Consider the following 26661-nt stretch of genomic DNA (forward strand, 5'->3'; position numbering starts at 1 on the left):
AAGATTTCTTTCCCTTTGGGCTGGTAGCAGTCCTGCCTCTGGTTCCCCCCACCCCTCTGAAAGAGGACCTTGGGTTTCTGCCCTGGCTGTTTCCTCTGGACTGGATTTCTGGGCTTTTCTTGGCTGCTTTGGGGTTTCAAAGGAGTAGACAGAACATTTTCCCCACTTATTTCCCTAAGGGGTGAGCTCCTGCTCCTAATTAGTCCATCCCCAGCCCGAAGCCCCACAGAGCACAACTTATAACAATTAGGAACTCACTTGGAGGTTTATTGGTGGAAGTACAGCAGCACTTTGTTATAAACATCATCATACCTCTCCCATGGTCTTTGGCCCACAGTGGGAAAACAGCATTATAGGAGGTTGTTGCAAGTTCACGGAATGAAGCTAGGGAAGATCACCCTGTTTGGGCTAGGTGTCAGGGTCCCAAAAAGTTCTCTCCTAGGGAACTGGCAACAGGAGCTTGCAGGAGGTGCCCATCTGGATTCTCTTGTTCCCAGAGGCTGTGGCTCAAGGCGGCTCTCATGGGTATATTCAAGTTGATTGGAGATGCCACTGGGGAAGGTATCTTGTAGCTGTCCAATTTGTCTGTTTTGATGGCAACGTTGGTGTTACTATTGGAGCCCAGGAATTTGGGGGTCATTGTAAGCAATAAAAGAAAAAGAAAGCATTGTTAAGAATTTAATTTAAAAACCGTTTTTAAATTATGTCTTTTCCAGTACAGGTGCCTTCAGCATAGATTGGAACGTGGCAATGATGGCCAGTGACAACATGTGTATGTGGTGGGATGTATCAAGAGTGACTTGAACAGAGAAAGCCAAGCAGGAGGGAGACTCAAGCTAAGGCCTGCTCTGCTGGACTGGAACAGACTCCCCTCCAAACCTTAAGTGTTGCTTTTATGTGTTGAGAACCTCATGTGTTAAGTAAGACTCAAAGGCAAGATCTGAGCCCACTGGGATCAGCCTGAGGCCCACTATAACCTGCCAGGCAGCAGCAGAAAACCAAAGAAAACCTTAAGACAGTTCTCCAAAAACAGTAATAACTTAACAAAAAGTCACAGCCACTTAGTCTGTCTAGAAAAACACAGAGTGTAGCTAAATTTCTTAAAATTTTGATTCTAAGTGAGACACATGCTTATTTTCTTTCTTTAAGCTCTCCCTTTATCCTTTCATTTCTCTTAAGGCATTATCTGCTTTGTTTGCTCTTGTATTCTCTCTGGTTTAGGCTTCGTTTTGGAAATAATCGTTTCTTTAAAAATGTCTGATTCTTTCCTCGGTTTTATCACCACATTTATAAATCTTCTGAGTTGTGTTGTTCTTTCATATATTCTATCACTTTCTTAATTTCTTTCAGCTCATTTTGAAATGCTGGGTTGTAGTTTTCATTTGTTTTGCAAGGCATGTCTTTTTAGTGTGTTTTTGTTGTCTGTAAGCTTTTGCTATGCTTCATATACTCCTTTTTTCCTTATATGATTTTGTGTGGGGGTTTGATTACTATCCTTTTCTGACGGTTATTTTTAATGTGAAATGGTTTTCCTGAACCTTCTGGAACGAGGGTAGGTCAAGGTAGCTTTCTGGTTTGGGCTCCAGAGCTCCCTCTTGTGTAGTTTTTGTGAAGTGTTTATGGCCTAGTACTTATGATTCTGGGGGGCTGTGTTGCTGTCTCCTGTCTTTAGCTTTAAAATAAGCCCTGCCCAAGAGGACTCCCTTAAAGGGCTATGACAGCTAGTGCCTGGGTGGTGTGGATGCCCGCAGAGCCGGAGCCTGAGGGGGGTGGTGGCCAGATGAAAGGAAGACGTCAGAGCATCACCAGAGCTGCAGTGAGGGGTGGGGGTGGGGGAGTGTCAGGTATGGGACTCCAAAGAACCCAAGAAAGCTCATAAGAGAAAAAGTGAGCTTTAAAATTAGGAAACAGAACAAGAGGAGCGACAACCCAGTCCCCACTATGGAGGACCATCTGAACACGAGGCCAGGTTGAGGGAAGCTGTGAACAGTTCAGTTTTGATAATTATCAGGCACCAGACATTTTAATTTCAGAATTGATGCTGCTTTTGCAATTTAAAGGGACCAAAGGATCTTTTATATTTTAAGGGGGAGCCCATATGCTTATGGGGCCTGTCAGAGAACCAGCTTTTATCTCGGGGCAAGAAGAAAGCTTCTCCCACTGAAAAAAATATAAAGGGAAGACAAAAATAAATTTACATTTTGATGATACCCTTCAGGTCGTACTTGTTCAATGTATTGGTTGCATGATTTGCTTTTGTTTTCCATCACTTGTTGCACAGAGTCCCATACAATTACTTAGCAAATGGTGTTGGAGCCATTTCTGCTTTGGGTTACTGTCTATTCTGTCCATTTTACAGAACAGATAAGTGAGGCAAAGAGAACTCAGAATTGTCTCACCCAGGGGACCCTGGTGAGTTGGGACTGGAGACAGTCAATATCTAACTCCCTGAGCCTGCTTTATTAGCTTACCCTTCTTTGAATTAATTTACTCATCCCTCATCCCTTTTATTGAGCACTGTTTATGAAAACACTGCAGTTTGCCTAGGAAATATTCAGACCAATCAGCCACAGACCCTGTTTTCAAGGACAGGCTTATAATAAAACTGAGGGGAGAAGCTGTACGCATAATTGTCTAGAATAAAAAGAAGGAACCGAGCTAGTTTGGCGGAGGGTGTCACTGACCCCACCCACAGCTCAGTGCCACAGGAAGGGATGTTGCAGGTTCTTGCCTGGATGACCCACCTGTCTGCTGTGAGCTGGGGTCTTCCTGAGATATTTGAGAAACTGTCACTGGTCTGCTCAGCCACCAACAGCATGAAGTTTTCGCTGGGCTGAGTGGATGACGAGAGGCTGCTTTCAGGCTGGGTGGAGAAATTTACAGTCAGAGGACCAGGTCTGCACTCTAAGAGTTTGTGGCCTCCTCGGGCCAGAACTTTGAAGGAACTCACTTGAATCTTCCAGCCTACACCCGGGCACCTGTTCCTTAAGCATTAAGCTCCAGGATCATCAGACCACATTGGGCCCCTGGCAGGATCGCCTCCTCCCCTCTCTGATGGGCTGCTATGGCTACTGCTCGGGAACATTTAGAAACCCGGCCAGCAGAGCTGTCAGGCTGACTTTGGAAGTTAGTGAGAGCATACCTAAAGACTGCAACTAAAATGAGAGGAGGAAAGTGTTTAGATTCTGAAACCTTGGGGCGCCTGGGTGGCTCAGTCGGTTAAGCATCTGCCTTCAGCTCAGGTCATGATCCCAAGGGTCCTGGGATTGAGCCCCGCATTGGGCTCCCTGCTCCACGGGAAGCCTGCTTCTCCCTCTCCCACTCCCCCTGCTTGTGTTCCCTCTCTCTCTGTCTCTCTCTCTCTGTCAAATAAAATCTTAAAATAGATTCTGAAACCTGAAGGTGTTAGGCAATCCAGCTGATCAAGCTCTTTCTGTGCCTCTATCCTAAGCAGGTCTGGGACAAGCCTTCTGTGTGTCAAAAGGCATGGGGGTGGGCAGGAGCCTCAAATAAACTGAAAGGGAAAAGCAAATCCTTGCAGAAACTTGTGACTAAGGGGCTAAAATTCTTTTTTTTTTTTTTTTGAAGATTTTATTTATTTATTTGAGAGAGAGAGAGCACAAGAGGGGGGAGCGGGAGAGGGAGAAGCAGACTCCCCGCTGAGCAGGGAGCCCGATGCGGGACTCGATCCCGGGACTCCAGGATCATGACCTGAGCCGAAGGCAGTTGCTTAACCAACTGAGCCACCCAGGCACCCCTGATTTTTTTTTTTTAAAGATATAATTTATTTATTTGACAGAGAGAGAGAGACAGCGAAAGAGGGAACACAAGCAGGGGGAATGGGAGAGGGAGAAGCAGGCTTCTTGCCGAGCAGGGAGCCCGATGCGGGGCTGGATCCCAGGACCCTGGGATCATGACCTGAGCCGAAGGCAGACGCTTAAGGACTGAGCCACCCAGGCGTCCCAAGGGGTTAAAATTCTTGATGTATAAAAAGCTTTATTTTACAAATCAATTTAGAAAAACACAAAGCTGCCAATAGAAAAATAACCAAAGAACACAATAGACAATGCAAAAAGAAATATATGTATATATCAATGTTCAAACTCACTGAAAATCAAAGAGCTGCTACTTTTTTTACCTATCGTGTTAGAACATTTATTAAAATGTGTACTTCTCAAATGTGATAAGGATACAGTGACACACTCATTGGAGCGAGTATACTTTGGCATGAGCTTCCTGGAAATAATCTGGCCATATGTATAAAGAGCCTTAAAAATGTTCATACCCTTTGAATTCTGCTTCTAATAATCTATCCTGAGAAAACAATCAGAAATGTGGACCATACACATAAATGCTTGTTTTAGAATTGCTTACAGTAATGAAAAGTTAGAAACAACTCTAAATGGCTGATAATAGGAGAATGGCAATATGAATTTTAATGCATTCATACAACTACTGAACAGCATGGAATTATCAAAATGATGTGCGTAAAGAACTTTAAAAAGAAATGGGAAAATGCCTCTGATATAATCTAAGTTGAAAAAACAGCAACATTCAGAAACATATATTTAATATCCTCAAATATATAATTAAAAATTAATTTTAAATGGAAGACTGTTAAGAAAATGAATGAACATAGGGGGGAAAAAAAAGAAAGGCAAACCAGGAAACAGACTGATAACTATAGAGAACAAACTGAGGGTTGCTGGAGGGGAGGTGGGGGGGCAGGGATGAGTTAAAAGATGATGGGGATTAAGGAGGACACTTGTGATGAGCACCCGGTGTTGTAGGTATATGATGAATCACTAAATTCTACACCTGAAACTAGTATTACACTATATGCTAACTAACTGGAATTTAAATAAAAGCTTGGAAAAGAAAAAATAATAATATAAAGAGAAAGAAAGAAAGAAAGAAAGAAAGAAAGAAAGAAAGAAAGAAAGAAAGAAAGAAAGAGAAAGAAAGAAATACCTGGATTAGATGGACTCCAAGTTTAATCTAGCCTCTAACCTTTAAAGAATAAATGTTTTCAAAGTTTTAAAATACTGAAAAATGTGAAAGCACATGCAATATTCTTCAGTTGATATGAAGAAGACAGTATAACTTTAATGCCAAAACCTAATAAAAATCAAACAAAAAAAGAAAATAAATAAAACGGAAGACTGGAAGGAAGTATGCCAGAATGTTCCAAGTGATTGCTTGGGGTTGGAGAGAAGTGGGAGCGATTTTTTTGTAATTTTCTAATTTTCTTCAGTGAACATTATTCTTTTATATACTGGGGGGATAAAAACAACAGAAAGCAATTTTTAAGTGAGCTAAGTACTTTATAGCTCTTTTTTAGGAAAAGTAAATGAATTTGCTTTTTATGTTTGTAGACCTTGGTTTGGTGTGTATGTGTCATTGGCCCTTGAAAATGAAGTCTGCCCCTACAACGCTAGACTTTAATATCCAGCAGTGCTCTGAGGCGCTGTGCTCCCCATCCCCCCTCACCCCAGCGGGTCTTGGTGGGAGGCCCCACTTACTGTTGTTCTAGTGGAGCTGTTGGACATTTTGGGCACCAGGCAGTGAGTGAACTGGATTCTCGGGTCTTTGGTGGTGATGGACAGACCTTTCTGCAGAATTTTCACCAAGCGGATCCAGAACTGAAACACAGCTTCTGGGTGTTTTTCGTGGAGCCTCAGGTAGTAGATCTTTTCAGTCACTGTCCTAACCCGCAGGATGCGTTGGAGCCGGTCATAGATTTGTAGCTCCACAAACTTCAGGGGGAGAATCCTAGACACAATCAGGAAATTCCCATAGGGAGGAGCTCACCGGTTCAATCAACCATGCTGTGCCCACCTAGTGCTTGGCCCAACCTCACTAGGCTCCCACCACTGCCTGGGGGATGCCCCAGGAGGATACTCGTGGCCCTGAAGTGGGAACGATTGCTAAGACCGACTCTTCTCTGACTTCCAGGGCCTTTGTCACTAAAGAACCTGCCCACATCAATAATAATGGCAGATAGTCGATGTGTAACATCTCATTCAATCCTCACAACAACCCTTTGATGAAAGATATTAATTCCATTTTACAGATGTTGAAACTGAGGGTCAGAACAGCTAACTGATTTGCCCAAGTTTAGATCTGCGTAAGTAGGACCTGGAACTGAGGTGTTCCGACTCCATTTCCAGATCTTCTCCCTATATCCTGGTTAACTGTGTTGACAGAGTAAAGAAGGATGGATGTCCTATACATCTGGTATTATTTTTTTTTTTTTAAATTTTAACACTCCATAATCCCAACTGACTTTCATACCCCTCACCTTTTTTGGGGGGCGGAAGCCCTAAGTCTATAAATGTAAATAAATTTGTATGTCTATAAATATAAATGAAGACAATGTAAATATATAAATAAAAATATAAGTAAAGAATATGTATAAATAGGGCGCCTGGGTGGCTCAGTTGGTTGGGCGACTGCCTTCGGCTCAGGTCATGATCCTGGAGTCCCGGGATCGAGTCCCGCATCAGGCTCCCTGCTCGGCGGGGAGTCTGCTTCTCCCTCTGCCCTCTTCCCTCTCATGCTCTCTGTCTCTCATTCTCTCTCTCTCTCAAATAAATAAATAAAGTCTTAAAAAAAAAAAGAATATGTATAAATAAATCAATATAAATAAATATTAAATAAATGAATAAGTCAATGTAAATAAATCAAAATAAATATAAATAAATCAAAATAAATAAATAAATAAGCAAACAAATAAATAAATAAATGGAAGCCCAAGATCCTTCAAGACCAGGCTGAGACAGGGACGCGTGCTCTGTACCCCACAGCACCAAGCACAGTGCCTGGTACACCCAGACCCTAAAGAAATGCTTGTTAAATTAATGAGGGAATTCTACATAGTTTATACATGACCACACTGTCCTTTTATCTAAAATCCAGCTGCAAAAGAATGTGGTCTTCTGGCCCCTTCCGGCCCCTCCCTCCAGTCTTTCTTTACCTGCTGAGGGTGACCACGGGAGCACAGTCAGGTGTGGTCCAGGAGGAAAACTGACCCTGGGGCCAGGTGACGTTGGCCATCAGGAGGACGTTGGGGAGTGGCAGGGAGGGCACTGAGGAGGTCACCCCGAGGATCACAGTGGTAGACCCTTCATAGACATCCATCCAGCTTCCGGGCTTAGTGACCTAGAAATCAGCCCCAGGTACATGGGTCAGAGAGAAGCGGAAGACAAGGGTGCAAGAATAGAGAGGCTAGGAAGCAGCACTTCAACTTGGTGACATGCTTCGAGCCCCTGTGCTTCTTGAAGGTGTGCGGCACAGTGGGCTGGGCCATGACCAGCATCCATCCTTTCTGTGTGTCTCCCCAAATAGACCCAGCTCACTGGTAGCAGGAAACTGTGTTGCCCTTCTTTGTGTCCTCTGCATTATCTAGCTTTAAAGATTTTATTTATTTATTTATTTACTTATTTATTTTTTTTGAGATGGGGGAGAGAGTGGGGGAGGGGCAGGGGGAGGAAGAGGGACAAGCAGACTTCTGCGCAGAGCGGGGAGCCCTATGTGGGGCTCCATCTCATGACCCTGAGATCATGACTTGAGCCCAGATCAAGAGTTGGATGCTTAACCAACTGAGCCAACCGGGTGCTCCTGCATTATCTAACTTTAAAAAGATGCATTAGTAAGAAAAAGCTGAAAGGCATTAAAATTTTATTTCTCCATCCTTGGGTAGAAGAAGCCAGCAGGGCTTCCAGTGATCTGGAAGGGAGATTATATAAAGAAAGTTCCAGAAGAGGAAGAGAGGGAGGAAAGAGCTGTTGAATGGGGAAGACCCAAGCAGCCCAATGTGAGGGAGGTTTGGGGAGCTTTCTGCAAGGTGAGGGAGGGCCCAGCTTGTTGCTGGATCTTAAGTGAAATAAGAACCTGTTCTCTTGCAGCACCTGAGGCTGGGGCAGGACAGGGAGACTGGATGCTTGGCACTGGGCACAGCGTTTCAGCTAAGACACCCCCCCCTTCACTGTCCAGGACAGGCAGAGAAGCCTCCAAGGAACCACAGGGACCAGGGTAAGGACATTTGAGGGGGTTTCCCTATGTTCCCAAGACCAGAGGGACTTCTCCCAATGTTCTAGACTTTGTAGGACCATCAGAACCATTTCACAGCCATGGTGGAACTGGGGACAAGGGGAAAGCCCCAGGAAGGACTGAAATTTAAGTTCCCACAAAGCTGACTAGAAGGTGCCCCTAGAAAAGTGAGTTTTTATTTTGAAGGGAAAAAAAAACATTTCTTGGAGCCCATGTTGTAGAATGAGATTCATATGTATTATAAAACACAGGGGGCTGCATACATTGAGTAAGTGATAAATAAACGTTTGTGCGTGATGTTTCTTAGAGGTGATGGCAGAGATTCTGAGGAGCGGGGAGAAAGGGAATCACCTAACTGTGTGGGTTGGATCCTTTCAAGTAAACTTTTTTAAAGATTTATCTATTTGAGAGAGAGGGAGCATGAGTGGGAGGGGCAGAGGGAGAGGGAGAGAGAATCTCAAGCAGACTCTGTGCTGAGCGCAGAGCCCAGGGCTGGGCTCGATCCCATGACCCTGAGATCACGACCAGAGCAGAAACCACGAATCGGATGCTCAACTGACGGCACCACCCAAGTGCCCCTCAAGTAAACGTTTAACTCCCCCATGGGGCAGCTTTGGCAGGCAGGCTTTCCCGCTCCCTGGTACGGTCTGAGTTTCCTGCTGCCTGAGTCACTATGTGTCTACCCAGAGAATCTTTTAATTTCAGGTCAAAGAGAACATATTCAGAGAATAAACCTCCTGCCAAAACATCACACCCCAATAGAAATGACTGGAATTTGGAATCTGGATTTCCCACGTCACTGCTCCTTCTCCACCAAGACTGTTAGGAAGGAGCACACCCCCAGGTGGCCCACTGATGGCCCCACTCCGCAGCCCCCTGGGGTAGCACAGGAACCAGGGAGCGCCCGGAGCCATGAAGTGGCTGGCTGGAATCTGAGGGACTTTGTCAGGGAGTAGCTCACTGTTGTATGAAGGCATCTCCAAATCAAGCTCAGATTGTCTCCACTCTCTCCTATAAGTCCTCGCTGCTTTGTGACTCCATCACAGGGATTCCTGACTGCAGACCCTCCCTGTGCACTTCAGCCTCCGGCCTTCGCCCTGGGACTTGAAGTTCCTTGCCTGGAATGTCCTCCCCCTGCTCTTCCACTTACCAAAGTCTCAACGATACTTCAAAGAATGACTTAACCCCCCTCTTCTGGGGAGCCTTCTTCAACTGCCCAAGTCCCAAGAGTGTTCTGAACCCCCTAAACACTGGCACCCCCTCTCTCTGCTCATGCTTTAGGGATCAGCTGGTCCAAACCACCTGACAGAGCTTTCTTAGCAGTTACCATTTTATAACATACCCTTTAAATTGACAAAGTCATAAGCTCCTTGGCAGGGACACTATCAGATCTCTCTACATGTCCTGCCCCACATGCAGCACACAGCTTGCTGACTGAGGAGCTGGTTCTGCCACACCTGCAGAGAGCACGGGAGGTCCAGCTAGACCTCTAGAGGGAGGCGGGCAGACCCTCAATAAGATGTCATTTTTTTATTTTTTAAGTAAAATCTACCCCCAATGTGGGGCTTGAACTCACGACCCCAAGACCAAGAGTCGCATGCTCCACCAACTGAGCCAGCCACATATCCCAAACTATGTTAAAATGACTGCCCCATACTCTCAATGGTCCCATGCTTCCCAGGCCAAAAATGCTCACTTCCATTGGCTGTATCACCACCCTTTAGGGGATGTAGAATCTGGGCAAGGCGATTCTAGGGGCTTGGCTCTCAAACAAGGCTATTTCTAAACCATCCAGGAGAGAGGAGTTTGGGTTTCAGAGCAGGAATTCTGACAGCAACCTTCATTCCCTCTAATCCAGCATCCCTTCCCTGGTGGCCCTGGGAGGGTGCCCATGGACACTGCATGGAGAGTGAGCTCTGATGGGCCCTTTTGCAGCGTCTAATTCTGTTTCCTGAAAGCATATGACCTGCGGGGAGCCCCACGAGGCCTTAGGCACAAACTGAGCTGAACTTGGGATCCAGACCCTCTGGTTGTCTCTAGCCATAGCAGCTTCCTTCTCCTCCCCAGGGCTTTCAGAGGCCACAGCATTTTTGGATCAACCCTCTGGAGCAAGTTTTGGAAAGGGAAAGGGAGCGGGCTCTGAGCTGCCACGGGGGTACCTGGATAAAGTTGCTTTCAAACACCACCGAGTCGGAGAACAAGTTGAATTCTGGAGAATGAATCAGTTGACAAAGAAGGCCATCTTCCACCCCAAGTTCCACTCCAGGGCCTGGTTCCCTGACCTCAGGTGGGAGGCCCCTAATTTTACTCATTGGTTCTTGGAAAGAACGGGCTGGGGACCATCTCTGGGGCTCCACGCAGACCCAGCCCAATTCCAAGGTGTTGGTGTGACCACTGCTCCCCCACACCTCCGCAGCTCCACTTCCCCTCCTGACTTACAGGCTGTCCACCAGGCCAGGGAGGGCCTGTCGGCTCACAATGACAGGCATGACATCAAGGAGTGTGATGGGTAACAACAGGAAAGGAAAAATAGAAAAGGCAAGGAAGGATTGGGGGTGAGCAGGGCTTTTCTTCTCCCCTTTCCTATGCACTACACACTAGCAGTAATGTAGTCTTAGTCCATTTCCCCTCAATCTCTCTGTATCCACGAGGAAAATGACTGCCCCATGGTTATGCCAAGAGAGCAGTGAGCTGGCCAGAACAGCAAGGCAGGCTCTCAGGAAGCCCATAGCCTTCAATCCTCTCCCCCCATGGGGGAGCCCATCACAAAAACTCTCTCTGAGCGAACTGATCGCCTAAAGTCAGGCCCTCACCTGGCCAGAGGAGCTCAGGACAGAGGCAAGCAATTCACCCCAATCTTTCCTACCCCATTTCATGGGATAAATGAGAATTTTTTTTTTTTTAAACCAGGCTGTTAACAAAGCCAAGAGGCTTATTTATTTGTAAACAGTGGGCAAATGAGGATGTGTGGCCTAGTGGTATGCCAGAGCCAGGGTAGAAGAGATTGTGAAAACTGTAAAATGCTCAGGAAGTTTACAGGGCAGTTGTTAAACACAGCCGTTATTAAAAATTTAATTATATAAACTTACACTTAAATAAATTATACTAAAGCAAAGGTAATGGTCCAAACTCATCTTCTTAATTACTACTCTCTAGAGGTTATTTACGTCTATTGTCCCTACATGGTAGAAATACTATATAATGGAGCACTACGACTGCCTATCTCTTCTCAGTGTGTGTTCAGGAACTTCCTGTCGGTCACTGCCTTCAAACCAGCCACGTTGAGAGTTATTTACATCATGGAACCAGTAAATGCTACTCATCACGCCTTGATTTATTGTTTTGTTGGCTGTCTAAAGCCATAGAGAAAATGTTAATGATGCAGTAAACTTAAAAGTGTGTCTGTAGTTGTTGTATGGTAAGCACAGAAAGATCTGAGGCGTCTCCCAGTATATTGAAAGTTATCTGATTTAGCAAAGAAGTTGCTTAAGTCACTGATGAACATGTAAAGTTCCAACATATAACTTGCTTAGTTCTCTTTCTTATTACTAATATAAGTGGAAAAATCAGCCAACATTCATGTCAGAACTACACTTTGTCAGTTGCATAGGTTGGCTAGGAATACAAGAGTTTGACAAAAATCAGTGAAAGATTTGTGAGATCAATTGGCCATATGAAATGGACAAGAGTACTGTGTGTTTTATTGTTAGTTGTGAATTGTGTGCTATACATTATGTCAGTAAATTTTTTTTTAAGATTTTATTTATTTTAGAGATAGAGAGAGTGAGCAAGTGGGGTGAGGAGCAGAGGGAGAGGGACAAGCAGACTCCGTGCTGAGTGCAGGGCCCGACGTGGGACTTGATCCCACGGCCCTGAGATCACAACCTGAGCTGAAATCAAGACTCAGATGCCCAAGAGACCAAGCCACCCACGAGCCCCAATGTCAGTAAAATTTTAGAGAAAACATATATAACACATATATGTATATATATGTATATGTCCGTATGTATATATTACATATAATTCTATAATATAGAATATTTTTAATTACTAATTATAGTACATAATATTGAATTCTAATATAATGTATATACTATATATGCTATATTATGCTATATATGTAGTAATTATATATAACATGTGTACTATGTATGATTTATTATATATTATATATATTCCCCCTCAGAGAGCTGGTGTCAAACATTTACAAGTATAGCATTGTAGTGGCACCAACTTCTTCTCTCCCCTTGCAATCTTCTATTTTTGGTACCAGGACAAGAAACATCCACTCAAAGATTTCTTCAGGTTGCATGAAGTTGAGGAGGGGTGAGATAATAATTATCCCTCTATGACTAGACAGCTACCAGGTTCTTTCACTTTGGTGTTTATACAAGGAGCAAGCCAAAAAGGTAAGTCAGTTCCCCCATGTCTTTTAAACTCTCAAGACACACACTAGTGCAATCCTCGCATGATTGGGGTTAAATTTCCTGGTGCTTCTCTTAACATGAGGTAGGAGTCCTGCTCCTCACTGGTGTTTTTCCCAAAGCTGTTACATCAGAGGCAGAAGTTTACAATTTAGTGGCTAATTTCTTCTTTTTTTTTTTAGATATATGTATTTTTATATTTTATTTAATTATTTGAGAAGAGAGAGTGAGAGCGAGCACAAGATGGGGGAAGGTCAGAGGGAGAAGTAGACTCCCTGCTGAGCAGGGAGCCTGATGAGGGATTCGATCCCAGGACTCCAGGATCATGACCTGAGCTGAAGGCAGTCGCTTAACCAACTGAGCCACCCAGGCGCCCCTTGGCTAATTTCTTCTTAAGACTTGATCATTAGAAGAGATCATTATTTTTTATTGATACAAAGTCTATAATACTGGTAATTCAAATATTCAAACAATCTTCAAGGTCATTATTTTTCCTTTATCACAGTACTCTGGTTTTTTTTTTTAAAGATTTTTATTTGTCAGAGAGAGAGAGCGCACAAGCAGAGGCAGCGGCAGGCAGAGGGAGAAGCAGGCCCCCCACCAAGCAAGAAGCCAGATGTGGGACTCGATCCCAGGACCCCAGATCATGACCTGAGCCAAAGGCAGACACTCTACTGACCCACCCAAGTGTCCCAGTACTCTTTGTTCTTTGTTTGACATTTTTTCTCCTTCCCTTGTAAAAGGTTAATGTCCATCAGTAGAGCACCAGTTAATCTATGAAACTTCCATATGATGTAGTGTTTTGCAGCCATTAAGGGAATAAGGCAACTTTATATATACTGATATGGAATGATTACTGAGAGCTATAAAGTTAGAAAAATATAAAGAACCGTATATATAAATTGCTATCACTTGGATAAAAAGTATATTAAAAAAGAATATATACTCATATATGGTTGAACATGCCCAGAAAATTTCTGGAAGGATAAAAATGTGGTTGCCCTAGGAGGGGTAGGGCATTGGTAATGGTGGTGAAAAAGTACTTATTTTTCACAGTATACTTTTTGTACTGTTTAAATTATTTACCATGAACTGTATTTCTTTTAAATAAATTTTAAAATGAGAAGTGTGAAAGAAATTTCCTACATATGGCTCTACAAATATTTACTGAGAAGTAGCTATGTACAAGATAAACTTTTGGAAGAATCATTATTAGCTCTAAAAGTGGTCTGTCCAAAGTTGTGAACATGTGGTCAGGGTTGTATTGGACATACTGTTTACTTCTTGAGTTAAAGATATATATTTGAAGAAATAAAGGCTGGAAGATTTCCAAATATAGTAAAAACTATAAACCTACATCTACACAAACAGTAAGTAATTACTAGAAATTGTAAATATGTAAGCAAAAATGTTAAATATGTATACATATAATTTTTAAAGTTCTTTAACAATTGACTATTTAAAAATTGTAACAATGTAATATGTAACATTAGGTTTAAAACATATGTATAAGTAAAATATATGACAAGAATGGCACAGAGGATGAGAGGAGAAAATAAGATGTAGTATTGCAAGGCTCTTATATTATACACGAGGTGGTAAAATACTATTCGAAGTTAGACTGTAATAAGTTAAAAGATGTCTATTGTAAATCCTAGAGTAGAGGAACCATTAAAAAAATTAAACAGAGGGGGCGCCTGGGTGGCTCAGCTGTTAAGCATCTGCCTTGGGCTCAGGTCATGATCCCAGGGTCCTGGGATCGAGCTGCACATCAGGCTCCCTGCTTGGCGGAAGGCCTGCTTCTCCCTCTCCCACTCACCTTGCTTGTGTTCCTGCTCTCGCTAACTCTGTCAAATAAATGAACAAAATCTTTAAAAAAAAAATTTTTTTTAACAGAGATGTATAGCTAATAAATCAAGTGAAGATAAAATAGAACACTGAAAAATTCACAGTTAATCCAAAAGAAGGTAAGAGGAAAAATGGAACAAAGAACAGATGGGAAACAGAAAATAACAAGATAGAGAAGATTTAAACCCAACCTTATAGATAATTACACTAAATATAAATGGCCTAAACAGTCCAATTAAAAATGAGATGTTGCCAATCTGTATAAAAAGCAAGGCACAACTATATGCTATCTACAAGAAATCCACAATATACAAAGATGCATAAGTTAAAGAGACAGAGTAAGATAAACTTTGCAGCCACTAATCGTAAGTCAGCTAGAGTGGCTATATTAATATCATACAAAGAAGACTTCATGGCAAGGAATAATACAAGTGATGAAGAAGTACATTTTTTTCTGAAGACTATTACTATTTATTATTTATTTTGAGAGAGAAAGAGAGTGTGTGCATGCAAGCAGGGGGAGGAGCAGAGGGAGAGAGAAAATCTTTTTTTTTAAGATTTATTTATTTGACAGAGAGACAGAGGGGGCGAGCACAAGTAGGCAGAGCAGCAGGCAGAGGGAGAGGGAGAAGCAGGCTCCCCACTGAGCAGAGAGCCCGATTTGGGGCTCTATCCCAGGACCCCAGGATCATGACCTGAGTTGAAGGCAGATGCCCAACTGACTGAGCCACCCTGGCTCCCTGGGAGAGAGAAAATCTTAAGCAGACTCCACGCTGAGCTCAGGGACCTTTGTGGGGCTCAATCCCAAGACCCTAAGATCGTGACCAGAACTGAAATCAAGAATTGCACACTTAACTGACTGAGCCACCCAAGCACCCCAAAGAGGGACACTTTTTAAATTCAATTAATTAACATATAGTGTATTATTAGTTTCAGAGGTAGAGTTCAGTGATTCATCAGTCTTACATAACACCCAGTGCTCATTACATCATGTGCCTCCTTAATGCCTGTCACCCAGTTACCCCATCGCCCCACCCTCCTCCCCTCCAGCAACCCTCAGTTTGTTTCCTATGATTAAGACTCTTATGATTTGTCTCCCCAAAAGAGGGACATTTTTAAAAGATAAGGAGGTCAATTTAAGAAGACATAACAATCCTAAATGTATATGTATCCAATAGCAGAGTTTCAAAAAACATGAAATGAAAACTGATGAAACTAAAAGGAAAAATAGACAAATAGATAATTAGAGTTGGATATCTTATCCTTTCTCTCTCAGAAATTCATAGAACAAGTAAATAGGAAATTAGTAAGGATACAGAAGACTTAATAACTACGAACTTAATTTATGTAAATTTTTTTTTTTTTTTTTTTTTTTTGAGAAAGAGCGTGCACGCAAACTGTGGGGAGAGGAGCAGAGGGAGAGAGAGAATCTTAAGCAGGCTCCTTGCTCAGCACGGAGCCCAATGCAGGGCTCGATCTCACAATTCAGAGATCATGACCTGAGCCAAAATCAAGAGTCAGACGCTCAAGCAACTGAGCCACCCATGTACCCCACTCTATGTAATTTTTGTAAAAAATTTTTTTGTATTTTGCATACCTTCTATAAAAAATATTTTGTACACTTTTCTGTAAAACACAGAACACTCAGAACCCACAGAATCCACATTCTCTTCAAGTGCACATTGAACATTCACTAAGATATACCATGTGCTGAGCCATTAAAACAAGTCTCAATAAATTTCCACTAATTAAAATTATACAGGGTATGTCCCCTGACCATAATCAATGAAATTAGGAGCAATGAAATCAATGAAAGAAAAATATTTGGAAAATATCAAGGGATTTGGAAATTAAACAACCTACTCCTAAAGTTAAATTTATTTTATTTATTTTTTTAACTTAAAATTTTTTATTTTTTTTAAAGATTTTATTTATTTGAGAGAGAGCACATGAGAGGGGGGAGGGTCAGAGGGAGAAGCAGACTCCCTGCCGAGCAGGGAGCCCGATGCGGGACTCGATCCAGGGACTCCAGGATCATGACCTGAGCCGAAGGCAGTCGCTTAACCAACTGAGCCACCCAGGTGCCCCAACTTAAAAAATTTTTTAAAAGAACAGTTAAATTTGTAAAAATTGAGAAACCTATAGTGAGATCTAGAAATGATATTGTCTAAGTTACTGAGTTTCCTTCTGTTTCCTCTGTAGTAAAATGAAAAGATCTATGCTGTCCAATACAGTAGCCACTAGCCACGGGACTACTGAGCACCTGAAATGTGGCTAATCCAAATGAGATATGTTCTAAGTGTAAAATGCCAATACAAATAAATACTTAGTACCAAAAAATGTAAAATATCTATATATCTCATAAATGACTTCTTAGGTTGATGACATGTAGAAATAATATTTTTAGTATATTGAGTTAAAGGTGTTTAAAGTATCTTTTCCTGTTTCTTTTTAATGTAACCATTAGAAAAATTTAAATTACATATGTGGCTTGCATTATATTTTTATTGGACGGTGTTAAGACTAGATCAAATCTTCCAGGCCTTAATATTCTGATATCTATCATAAGCTTTAGAGGCAGGGCCCTTCAAATCTGGAAAGCATTACACCGCATGTAGTTAGTGTTTCCTTCTTCCTTAGATTCCACTAGATGGCACTAGAGCGAAGGCCTCAAGCTAGTACTTGCAGCTTTCTAAATACGCTGTGCTTGGGCTCCTCTCCACGTCCTTGCTCACAGTTCCCTCCAGTAGGGAACTCTTTCCGAACGTGGTTACCTGTTCATTTTTTAAAATTCAGATCCTCTAAGAAGCTTTCCTTTTACCATCTGCCTCCTGCCAGCAGATAACTTTATATACCCATGTCCTATACACGTTTCTATCACAGAACCATGAAACATTATTGGTTTGTTTACATGTCCCCCCCCCAACCCCCCACACACTGTCTAATGCATGTTATCTGAGGTGAGTAGTAATGAAATCTTAGTCAATGCGCAGTAGCCGCTAGGTGCTGAAGGCAATGTATCAGTCAGAATAGGCCAAGTTATGCTACAGGAACTTAACACAACAGAGGTTTCTTTCGTATTTACACTACATGTTCATGAGGGATCAGTCAACGGCTCCACTCCATGGCATCCGCACTCCAAGACCTACATTAATGGAAGAGTTCCACTTGGAGCATTGCTGGTCACTGTAGTGGAGGGAAAAAGAAGGTGAAAGGTTTGGAGGTTTTTGAACCAGTGCTCCAATCTAGAATCTAGGTGTTCCAATCCAGAACTGACACAAGTTACTTCTACTCACAACTCATTGGCCAGAACTAATAGAACTAATTCATGGCCTTGTCCAACCACAAAGGTGTCAGGAAGTGCACTTCTATTATGTGCTTGAAAGGCAAGGGCAGAAATATTTGGAGACCACTATGATCCTTCTAGTCAATAACCATTTAGCTCACCGTCCCTCCTGCAGCTCACTACCCCTCTGCATTCACCATACCTCTCCAAAGAAGGCAACTCAGTAATTCCCTTCAGCTACAACATCAAGTTCAAATTCAAGAATCTCCGAGTGAGGGGTGCCTGGCTGGCTCAGTCGGTCAAGCGTCTGCCTTCGGCTCAGGTCATGATCTCCAGGGTCCTGGGATCGAGCCCCACGTCGGGCTCTCTGCTCAGCCGGGAGCCTGCTTCTCCCTCTCCCACTCCTCCTGCTTGTGCGCTCTCTCTCTCTCTTTCAAATAAATAAATAAAATCTTTAAAAAAAAAAAAAATCTCCGAGTGATGCATAATAGTCTCTACACCACTTTCAGAAGTGGCTTGAGGTGGAGAACTCTAAACTAAAAAGACAAGCCCCCACCCATCTAATAAATATTGGTGGAACAAAGACAAGACGAATGCACTAAGGGGAAAGGGGAGGAACAAGAAACAGTAGCCTAGGAATCACCATGTGCCACTGAGCAGATGGGAAGAAGGCCCCTTACCCTGCGGGAAGGGAATATTCCCTGATTAGGCCCTAATTTTGCTTCCTGGGAGCACAGCCTTAGGCAACTGTTCTGTTTTAAACTACTGAGAATTCAGAGTTGTTGCTGCAGAACCTAATCTAATGTGTCCTTGACTGATAAGGAGATAGGACTGTAGAGGTGGGTGATGCATATGTATTTAAAACAACAAAAAACTTCAGAATGTGTGACATTAACTTACTTGGAGGGCAGGCAGCAAAGCGATCTTATTGAAAGATGGGAAGAGGGCAACTCGTCATAAGTAGCAAAGTATTTGGTAAAACTGTTGCCTGCAGTAACTTGGAAGACATACTTGATCTAAGAAGTTAAGAGAAAGTCAGAGGAAAGAATTTTAGCAGCCTGAATTGGATACTGTTGGTTGCCACTGACGAAGTCCAAGATTAGCTCAGACAAGAACTGAACTGGCCAGCTCGCAAGCAGTAAAGAGAAATCAGTGGGTTTGCAGGGTTCACAAAGGCAACTACTTCTCATCCCTGACTGGTTAACAGATAAAACTGAGAAATGTTTGCAATGACAAATGCCGTTTTGAACTCAGCTTTGTAGGTAGGATGACTGCTGGCCTGTCTTGGTTCACCCAGACCTGTCCCAGTTTTAGCACTGAAAAGTACTGCATCCCAGAAAATCCCTTTGCCAGGCAAACGGGGACAGCAGGTCACCCTATTCATAGGAAAACAGTGGTATGGCCATTACATCTGTTGTTAAAATCTCCAAGTAGATTAAATTGTCTTAGAGTGAAGACCTCACAAAGGTTCTGGCACCCTGTAAACCATTTCAATTAAACCATCTGGGGAAAGGGCCTTAAGGTGCAGCTCTCCCACTTCAAGTTAACACCCCAAACGAGGTGACGCGTGAGAATGAGAAAACATATCAAATTTAAGTAGTATGTTCTAGGATAGCTACTGGCACGCAGTGCCTGAAATCCGAGATAAAAAGCCAACTGTATTTTTCATTGTACTGTGCTGAGATGAGCCACATTACCCCCGCCATCCAGAGACCAGGGAGCCGTACGTTCTAAGTGTAAAATGCCAATACAAATAAATACTTAGTACCAAAAAATGTAAAATATCTATATATCTCATAAATAACTTCTTAGGTTGATTACATGTAAAAATAATATTTTTAGTATTGTACATGCCCAGAAGGTGGGAAGCTGGAAATACTTGCTGAACAGCACTAGTGACTGCCACAGTGCAATAAATAGAAGTGATGCCCAAACCACCAGCTTCTAGAGTAGTTGGCACTTAGGCTCAAGAACTCAGGAAGCCAAAATGGCTTAGTAGAGGCACCATACCATTTGTACCCTTTGGCAAAAGTAAACCCAATTCCCCATACATAAAATGACACACATCAAGAGTGTGTGAACCGATACATTACCATGGGCAGAGGAGTGAATGCACTTGAACATGGAGTAGGGGATGGAGGAGTAGTGGATATGGGCAAGGGGAAAAAAAAAGCCCAAACCCTCCATTTCTGTGTAAAAGCCAAGCTACAAAGATCTGGGAGTGAGCAGAGACAACTGTCAAGTGGGACATTTTACCAGCTGACCTGGAGAACAATCAAAACTGAGCACTCATTCTGATGGATCACAGCAGTACAGAGGAAAAAAAGCCTACTGGACTGATAGTCCTCTTTCCCCCGGAAACTGAAGGTGGGGGTGGTAGAAGAAAATCATTTTTCTTTTGAAATGGAGAGTCAAGAGAGGACTAGAATATTCTTGGCCCAGGCTCAGAAAACTGGTGGATTCGGGGCAGACCCAACTGCCCTTGCCTCCAAATTCAGATTTATTTACATTATGTTTTATTTTTTATTGTTTTTTAAGTAGGTTCTATGCCCGCTGTGGAGCCCAATGAGGGCCTTGAATTCACGACCTTGAGATCAAGATTCAGTCAGTTTAAGACTAAGCCACCCGGGTGCCCCTACATGATGTTTTAAACGAAGTGTTTTAAGTACTTTTCTGCTCCTGAGTTAAGATGTCAAACCCAAATCTAGGATTAAGACCCTTCCTATCACTAATTTCAAGGGCAGAGGTCAATAGGACACATACTAGAAATATATATTCAATTTTTATTTCATTAGAAAATTTCATTTAAGCCACATGGTGGCCATAATGGCATCTTGAGCGGGCTTTATCATCCCACTGCCCCCTTCTGATCAATATACATGCATACATGCTGTGTTGGAGAAAGTACTTTACCATGTGAAACAATGAGAGGTGGACACTTGACTATTTCATCATCCCCCTCCCTACAGCCAACCCATACACCACACTTCAACTACTGTCCACACACAGACAAGCTCTCATGGGAGAGAAGCTGACCTCCACATAAACTGACCACAAGACACCCAAGCCCCAAGGAACTCTTGGCAGATGTTGACGACGCAGAGATGAAAACGACACCATCTCCCAACTGCTGAATATGAAGCGCAAGTCCCTATCTAAGAGGCATCAGAGCCATGTTGCCAAGGACACCAGAGCGTACAGCAGACCCTGGGGAGAGCAGTGACATCATTCCATCGCAGTCATAGGCAATCCATTCACACCTATATATTAGGCCCTTTTTCCAGGGCAAGGAACATCCAGATGGAGAGGCCGTTCAAGAGCCTGTTAACAGTTCTGGTAACACTGATGTTCTGAGCTTTCCTGCCCAGCAACTAGACAACTGCCTGGATGTGTTTAGGCCAGTGTTCCAAGATTACAGCTGGTGGAGAGAGGTCTTATCACACCCCTCTGGATGGATTGTCTGGAACGCCCTCGGGGGCTCTATGCTGGCTGGTTGACCTCTGGTGGTCCAGGAGCTCCTAGGCAATGGGCTCTCCAGTATGCCTCCCAGGGACTCCATTAGTCTAACGAAGATGGAGAGCAGGGTCAGCACCACACCTAAGAGATAGAGGTTCAACACAGACTTCATGGCTGAAATGACCCCACTCCTCTGTAGAGCAGTAGAACTGTCTTCACTTCTCGAAGGCCTCTGGATACTGAGGAAAGAGAGGTGAGATTAATCTACAGCCTTTTGGGATATGCATGCATCCAGGCCTGACTTCTGTCTTCCCATGGAACTAAGGGTGAGGCTCAGCCAGTCAGGGAGACAGGGACCAGTAGAAGCATATTTACACTGTAAACTCTATGGCTGCAGAGCTAGTCTTGCTTCTTGGACTAATTCAAGAGCACTCCTTAAAACTTTTACTTCTTCTAAAGTAAACCTTTTACTTCTGCCAGGTGCAATGCACAATCCCCGTGCCACAATCCAGGGACCAAAACCCTTCCTGAACGGGGTCTTTCTGTTTTTGAGGAGGAAGGCAGGCACATGCCCCTAAGAAAGCCACCTGCCTAGAGGTTCTCCTCACATCTGTCAGGTTCCAGTTAATCGTAAACTTTTTTTTTTTTTTAAAGATTTTATTTATTTTGAGAGAGAGAGAATGAGAGAGAAAGAACACATGAGGGGATAGGGTCAGAGGGCGAAGCAGATTCCCCGCCAAGCAGGGAGCTCGATGCGGGACTCGATCCAGGGACTCCAGGATCATGACCTGAGCCGAAGGCAGTCGCCTAACCAACTGAGCCACCCAGGCGCCCCAATCATAAACTTTTTGATAAAGCCAAAATAATTCCAAGACAGTCAAATCTATCAAGTTCACTTATTTAACAAATACACCCGGAATACCTACGATGTGTTAGGCACCCAGGAAGGTACTAGGGCCATACGGGGTCCGGTAGACATGAACCCTGCCCTCATGGGGCTTTCGATCTAGGCAAGAAATTAGCCAGTTAGCACACACACAACACGCCAAGTGCTGTGACAGAAAGGGTGTTCTGGGAGGGCAAGACTGGGACGCCCAACCCAGCACCTGAGAGCATGGGGAGAGCCACATGGAACACAGGGTCATCCCTGAAAACAGGGCTGGAGCGGCTGACTCCGGACCCAGGTGGAGACGGAGCGAGGAGCAGGAGTCCGGGAGGCGCGGCCCGAGCTCGGGAACCCGAGGCGGCCCGCGGGGCAACGCAGCCTGGGGAATGGGCGCGGAAAGGTGGGGAAGCCCACAGGGCCGCTCACCTCCAGGAGGAAGGGCCAGGAGCGGTCCGCTCGCTGTAACAGAGGGTAGTGCAGGAGTCCGAAGAGTCAGCTCCCGATTAGTGTTAAACCGCAGCCCAGACGACTCTCTGAGTATAACGGCGGAACCCTCGGGAAAGAAGAGCAGAACGACGTTGCCCACGCCGCCCACTTATAGCCCCGGCCCCGCCCCGGAGCCGCGCACGCGCACTCGGGCCGCACGTACCGGGCCTGACGCATGTCCGCGGCCCCGCCCCCAGGCGGGGGAGGTCCGAGGTCTGGGCCACTGCGCTGCGCTGCGCTGCCAGTCTGACCTGTTTCCAGAAAGTACACACCCTGGGGCTCTGAGTCACTGAGGTCGGCAGTAGGACTAGCGTATGTGTTAACATAGACTGCCTCTTTCTGCTGCAGGAAACTGGAGGGAATCAGCACATTTACCCCCATACCGAGTGGATTGGAGACACACCTGAAGTGTCCAAATCCAAAAGCCCTCAGGTCAGAGGAAGGCGGGACCGCAGAGAAGGGCTTCATCACCAGACCTTCCAACACCAACAAAGCACAGATTGCCAGAAGGCATGAGATCCCCACCCCCAGTATTTAAATTCCCCCGACTGAAGAGCTGACTTTCACTTTCTAGAAGTACCAAGATTCCAGGCACCGCCCCCACCCTCCCATTCGAAGTCCTGAGGTTTAATTTGCCCTTGGTATCACTGCAATGGCGAGAACCTGTTGCGTCGTAGTAAGTTCTGCTTTCTACGAAAGTTTGTCATGTGTAAGAAAAGGTGAAATACCCAGCTGGCCCTGGCGTCTGTGCCTGACTGCACACGGACAACTCACTTTGTACCCACTGGGCCTGTTTTCTCACCTAAAATGGGGCCACTAGATGATTTTTAGATACTTTCAGATCGAACCAAAGAGCTAGGAGGTGAGCAGCCAGCTTCATACCCAGATGTGGGAGCTGGGAAGCCTTACTACGCAAACCCTCCGCGTGAAACCGGAGAAATGTAGACGGTCTGCTGTGAAAGCAGCCAATGGCGGATCTCAGAAAATAGAGTCCTGGGGAGACGCTAGGAAGGAACCTCCACGCCGGAAGGCTGTCAGCGGTTTCATGCCTTCCTCCTGGGGAGGAGGAGGGCAGTGGACCAAAGCGCCGGGGCCGCTGACTCTAGACAGGTCCACAGAGCTGTAGGGCTGGCGGTTCCATGTGTCAGGGTCAAGTACCGGGGCTGGATGGGCAAGAACCCGGGAGCTTGCACAGGGTCTGCGATTTTGCGGAAAAAGGACGCAACGAGCAGGATGGGAGGAGCCAAATCACAACGGCGACCTTTCCCCTACTTTCCAGGCTCGCGGTCTACTTTTCCAGTAGGAGTGGGTGGGGAAAGGAGAAATTGGGGATGGAGACGTGCCGGCAGGCAGGCACTTAAAAACTAATTTGCCTACTTACCCGCAGGAATTTTTGGTCTTTCCTTATATTAGCGTTTTGTCTGTTTTTGTGCTGGACTCAGTGACTCTTGCACTGTTGTCATGACATGCTAGAGCTCTGAGTCTGCCAGATGTCCCAAAGGTCACTACTTGCTAGTTAGGGGCTTTAGGCAAATCCTTTAACCTTCCTGTACTTCAGTTTCCTCAGATGTTATATGGAATACTAACAGCCCTTAACTAGAAATTAAATGAATTCATTCTTGTAAAGCACAAAGAATGGTGCCTGGCACATAGAAAACATTCCACGAGTGTTAACATTATCTGTGTCATTGACTACAAAACTCCCAAAAGGGGGCTTTGTTCATAGTAGCTTATGTTTGGCGTGTCAGGAATTCCGCAATAACCCTTGGGACTCCATTTATTGTGAGCTCTAAATTATGTTCACACAGCCAGAAGGAAGAGATGGGCACCTCACCAACAATTCCCTCTCTCCCATAGTCACTGTCATTACCTAAATGTCATGCCAGCTGAAATTAACCAGGGTTTGGGTGAATATAGCCCTATACTTCCCATCTATCAGGTACAAAGATTATTGGCTGTCATCTTTGGGTAGGTACGGGGCATATCTAAATCAGGATTCTTGTCCCATTTCCACCTGCTTGGCCAAGTTAATTAATCTATTTGAGCTTTAGTTTCCTAATCTGTAAAATGGGGAAAATAATATACAAGTAAATAAATAGGAGCTGCTTGACAAGGAATGGCTATTGTCTTACTAAACCGTTTAGAGGCAGATTTTTTTTTTTTTTTTTTGGAAGTAATCTCTAAGCCCAATGTGGGGCTCTAAAGAGTCACATGCTCTACCAACTGAACCGGCCAGCCCCCACCCACCCCAGGGGCAAATTCTTATCCTAAATCAGGTTGTCATCTAGTTGGATAAATAAGACCTGCAAAAGATAACTACGAACCCAAGGCACTGTACGAGTAGTGGTTAGAAATTAGTCAGACTTGAGCGTGAGGCCTGCTCTGCGGTTTGCTTGCTATTGTCCTTGGGCTCTGCTTGCCTCAGTTCTTCCTTTTAAAATGGGAGTAATAATAGTTCTAACCTACTAAGACTGTGATGAAGATTAAATAATGAATGCAAAGTACTTAGTATAGACTAAGGGCAAAATAAATGGTTACTAATCTAATTAGCTCCTAAGGTAGATTACTGTGAATGGACTGCAGTGCTTGGGAGCCCAGAGGTAGAGAAAGAGAGAGAAAACGAAGTAAGAGCATAGCTAGGGTGACAATGATCTGTTTGGGGATCTGGAATTTTAGCATTCACCATGAGTGAATGGGAAACTGGAAGCAAAGTCAGCATTCACCAAGTAACTGACACATGCCAAGCATTTTGCTAAATGCCTTACATAATATTGTTTAACTGAATTCCCTTAGCAGCCATGTGTAGTAGGTATTAGTACTTCCCTACTTTATTTGTTAACCATGCTTTTTCCCTTCAGCTAGTCTTTTACTCATCCTTCATATCTCAATTCAAACATGTTTCTTTGGGCTTCCTGAATGGCTCAGGTGTGCTCTCTCTCTCTCTCACACATACTCTCCCTCTCTCTCTGAAATAAATAAAATCTTTAAAAAAAATACCAATACAAAACAAAAACATATTTCCTCTGGGAACCCTTTGCTGACCCTCAGACCCTTGCTACAGGCTGCAATGACATGATATACATTTCCCTCACTATTAGTTACCTTATGCTTAGTTATATTAATGTCCGCTTCCCCCTCAAAAGCCTGAAAACATCAGTGAAAGGAGTGTCTAGTCTGATTTTGTCTTCATTTCATTCTAGCACCTAGCATGACATAGTAGGCTTTCAATAAATATTTATTGATTGAGAACTATTTGAACAAATGATTATCTTACCCAGCATCTTCAGTGAATCCCCATTGTTCCACCAAAGAAGGGTAGATAGGACCCCAAGACAAATCCTCTTCAGGGTCTACCTCCTCCTGGGGAACTGCTAATCAAGGAAAGCTCTTTATGAACCATATCCTTATCCCAAGCCCCTCAAAAAAAAGTGCTTCTAGGGCGCCTGGGTGGCTCAGTCGTTAAGCGTCTGCCTTCGGCTCAGGTCATGATCCCGGGGTCCTGGGATCGAGTCCCACATTGGGCTCCCTGCTCGGCAGGAAGCCTGCTTCTCCCTCTCCCACTCCCCCTGCTTGTGTTCCTGCTCTCACTATCTCTCTCTCTGTCAAATAAATAAATAAAAATCTTAAAAAAAAAAAAAGTGCTTCTATAGTCAGCCCACACGGGAGTACCACACTAAGACAATATCCTCACAAATTTGATCTTATGATTCTGGGTCCATTTAAAGGACATGTCTTTGCAATGCTGGTGAGTATAAATTGGTACACTCTCTATGGAATCAGTTCAGTCATAGCTATAAAAACAAAAGAATGGGGGCGCCTGGGTGGCTCAGTCGGTTTAGCGTCTGCCTTCGGCTCAGGTCATGATTCCAGGGTCCTGGGATCGAGCCCCGCATCGGGCTCCCTGCTCAGCGGGGAGTCTGCTGCTTCCTCTCACTCTCCCTCTGTGCTCTCCCTGTCTCTCTCTTTTTATCAAATAAATAAATAAAATCTTAAAACAAAAACAAAACCAAAAGAATGTGTATTGCCCTTTAACCTAGAATTTCACTTCGAGAAATGATCATTACAGACAACTTCCTGCATGTGGAGAACAGAGTAGATAGAGGCATTGTTTGTAATACAAAAGATTGGGAAGAAACAGAGCAGCCTATCAGTAGGAACTGGTTAAGTAAATGACCAGTACCAGGATTGCACATTCCTGCAGTGGGTTACCATAACGCCTGCCA

The 26661-nt window shown here is 44.0% G+C and overlaps 2 protein-coding genes across 3 annotated transcripts; both read right to left on the bottom strand.

The window, feature by feature from the left end:
* Positions 1-246: 246 nt before the first annotated feature.
* GARIN1A (golgi associated RAB2 interactor 1A) lies at positions 247-22517 on the bottom strand. Of its 2 annotated transcripts, XM_054506441.2 has the most exons (6): positions 22379-22509; positions 18511-18626; positions 6977-7161; positions 5523-5772; positions 2745-2863; positions 247-611 (listed from the first exon to the last, which is right to left on the bottom strand). In XM_054506441.2, exons 3-6 carry the CDS (start codon positions 7138-7140, stop codon positions 416-418), a joined length of 729 nt encoding a protein of 242 aa, XP_054362416.1. In that variant the 5' UTR covers positions 7141-7161; positions 18511-18626; positions 22379-22509; the 3' UTR covers positions 247-415. The 2 variants fall into 2 exon arrangements, with proteins under 2 accessions (XP_054362416.1, XP_045725810.1); XM_045869854.3 differs by lacking the exon at positions 18511-18626 and having other exon boundaries at positions 22379-22517.
* Positions 20380-22518, bottom strand: HILPDA (hypoxia inducible lipid droplet associated). The gene is given in 3 exon segments (XM_064574982.1): positions 20380-21085; positions 21088-21305; positions 22379-22518. Coding segments are annotated over 2 exon segments (189 nt in total). The 5' UTR covers positions 21239-21305; positions 22379-22518; the 3' UTR covers positions 20380-21047.
* Positions 22519-26661: the final 4143 nt, after the last annotated feature.

The sequence above is a fragment of the Mirounga angustirostris genome, unplaced genomic scaffold (assembly GCF_029215605.1).
Source record: "Mirounga angustirostris isolate CCGP_5_RB_7025 unplaced genomic scaffold, mMirAng1.0.hap1 SCAF_12, whole genome shotgun sequence".
Classification (NCBI taxonomy): Eukaryota; Metazoa; Chordata; class Mammalia; order Carnivora; family Phocidae; genus Mirounga; species Mirounga angustirostris.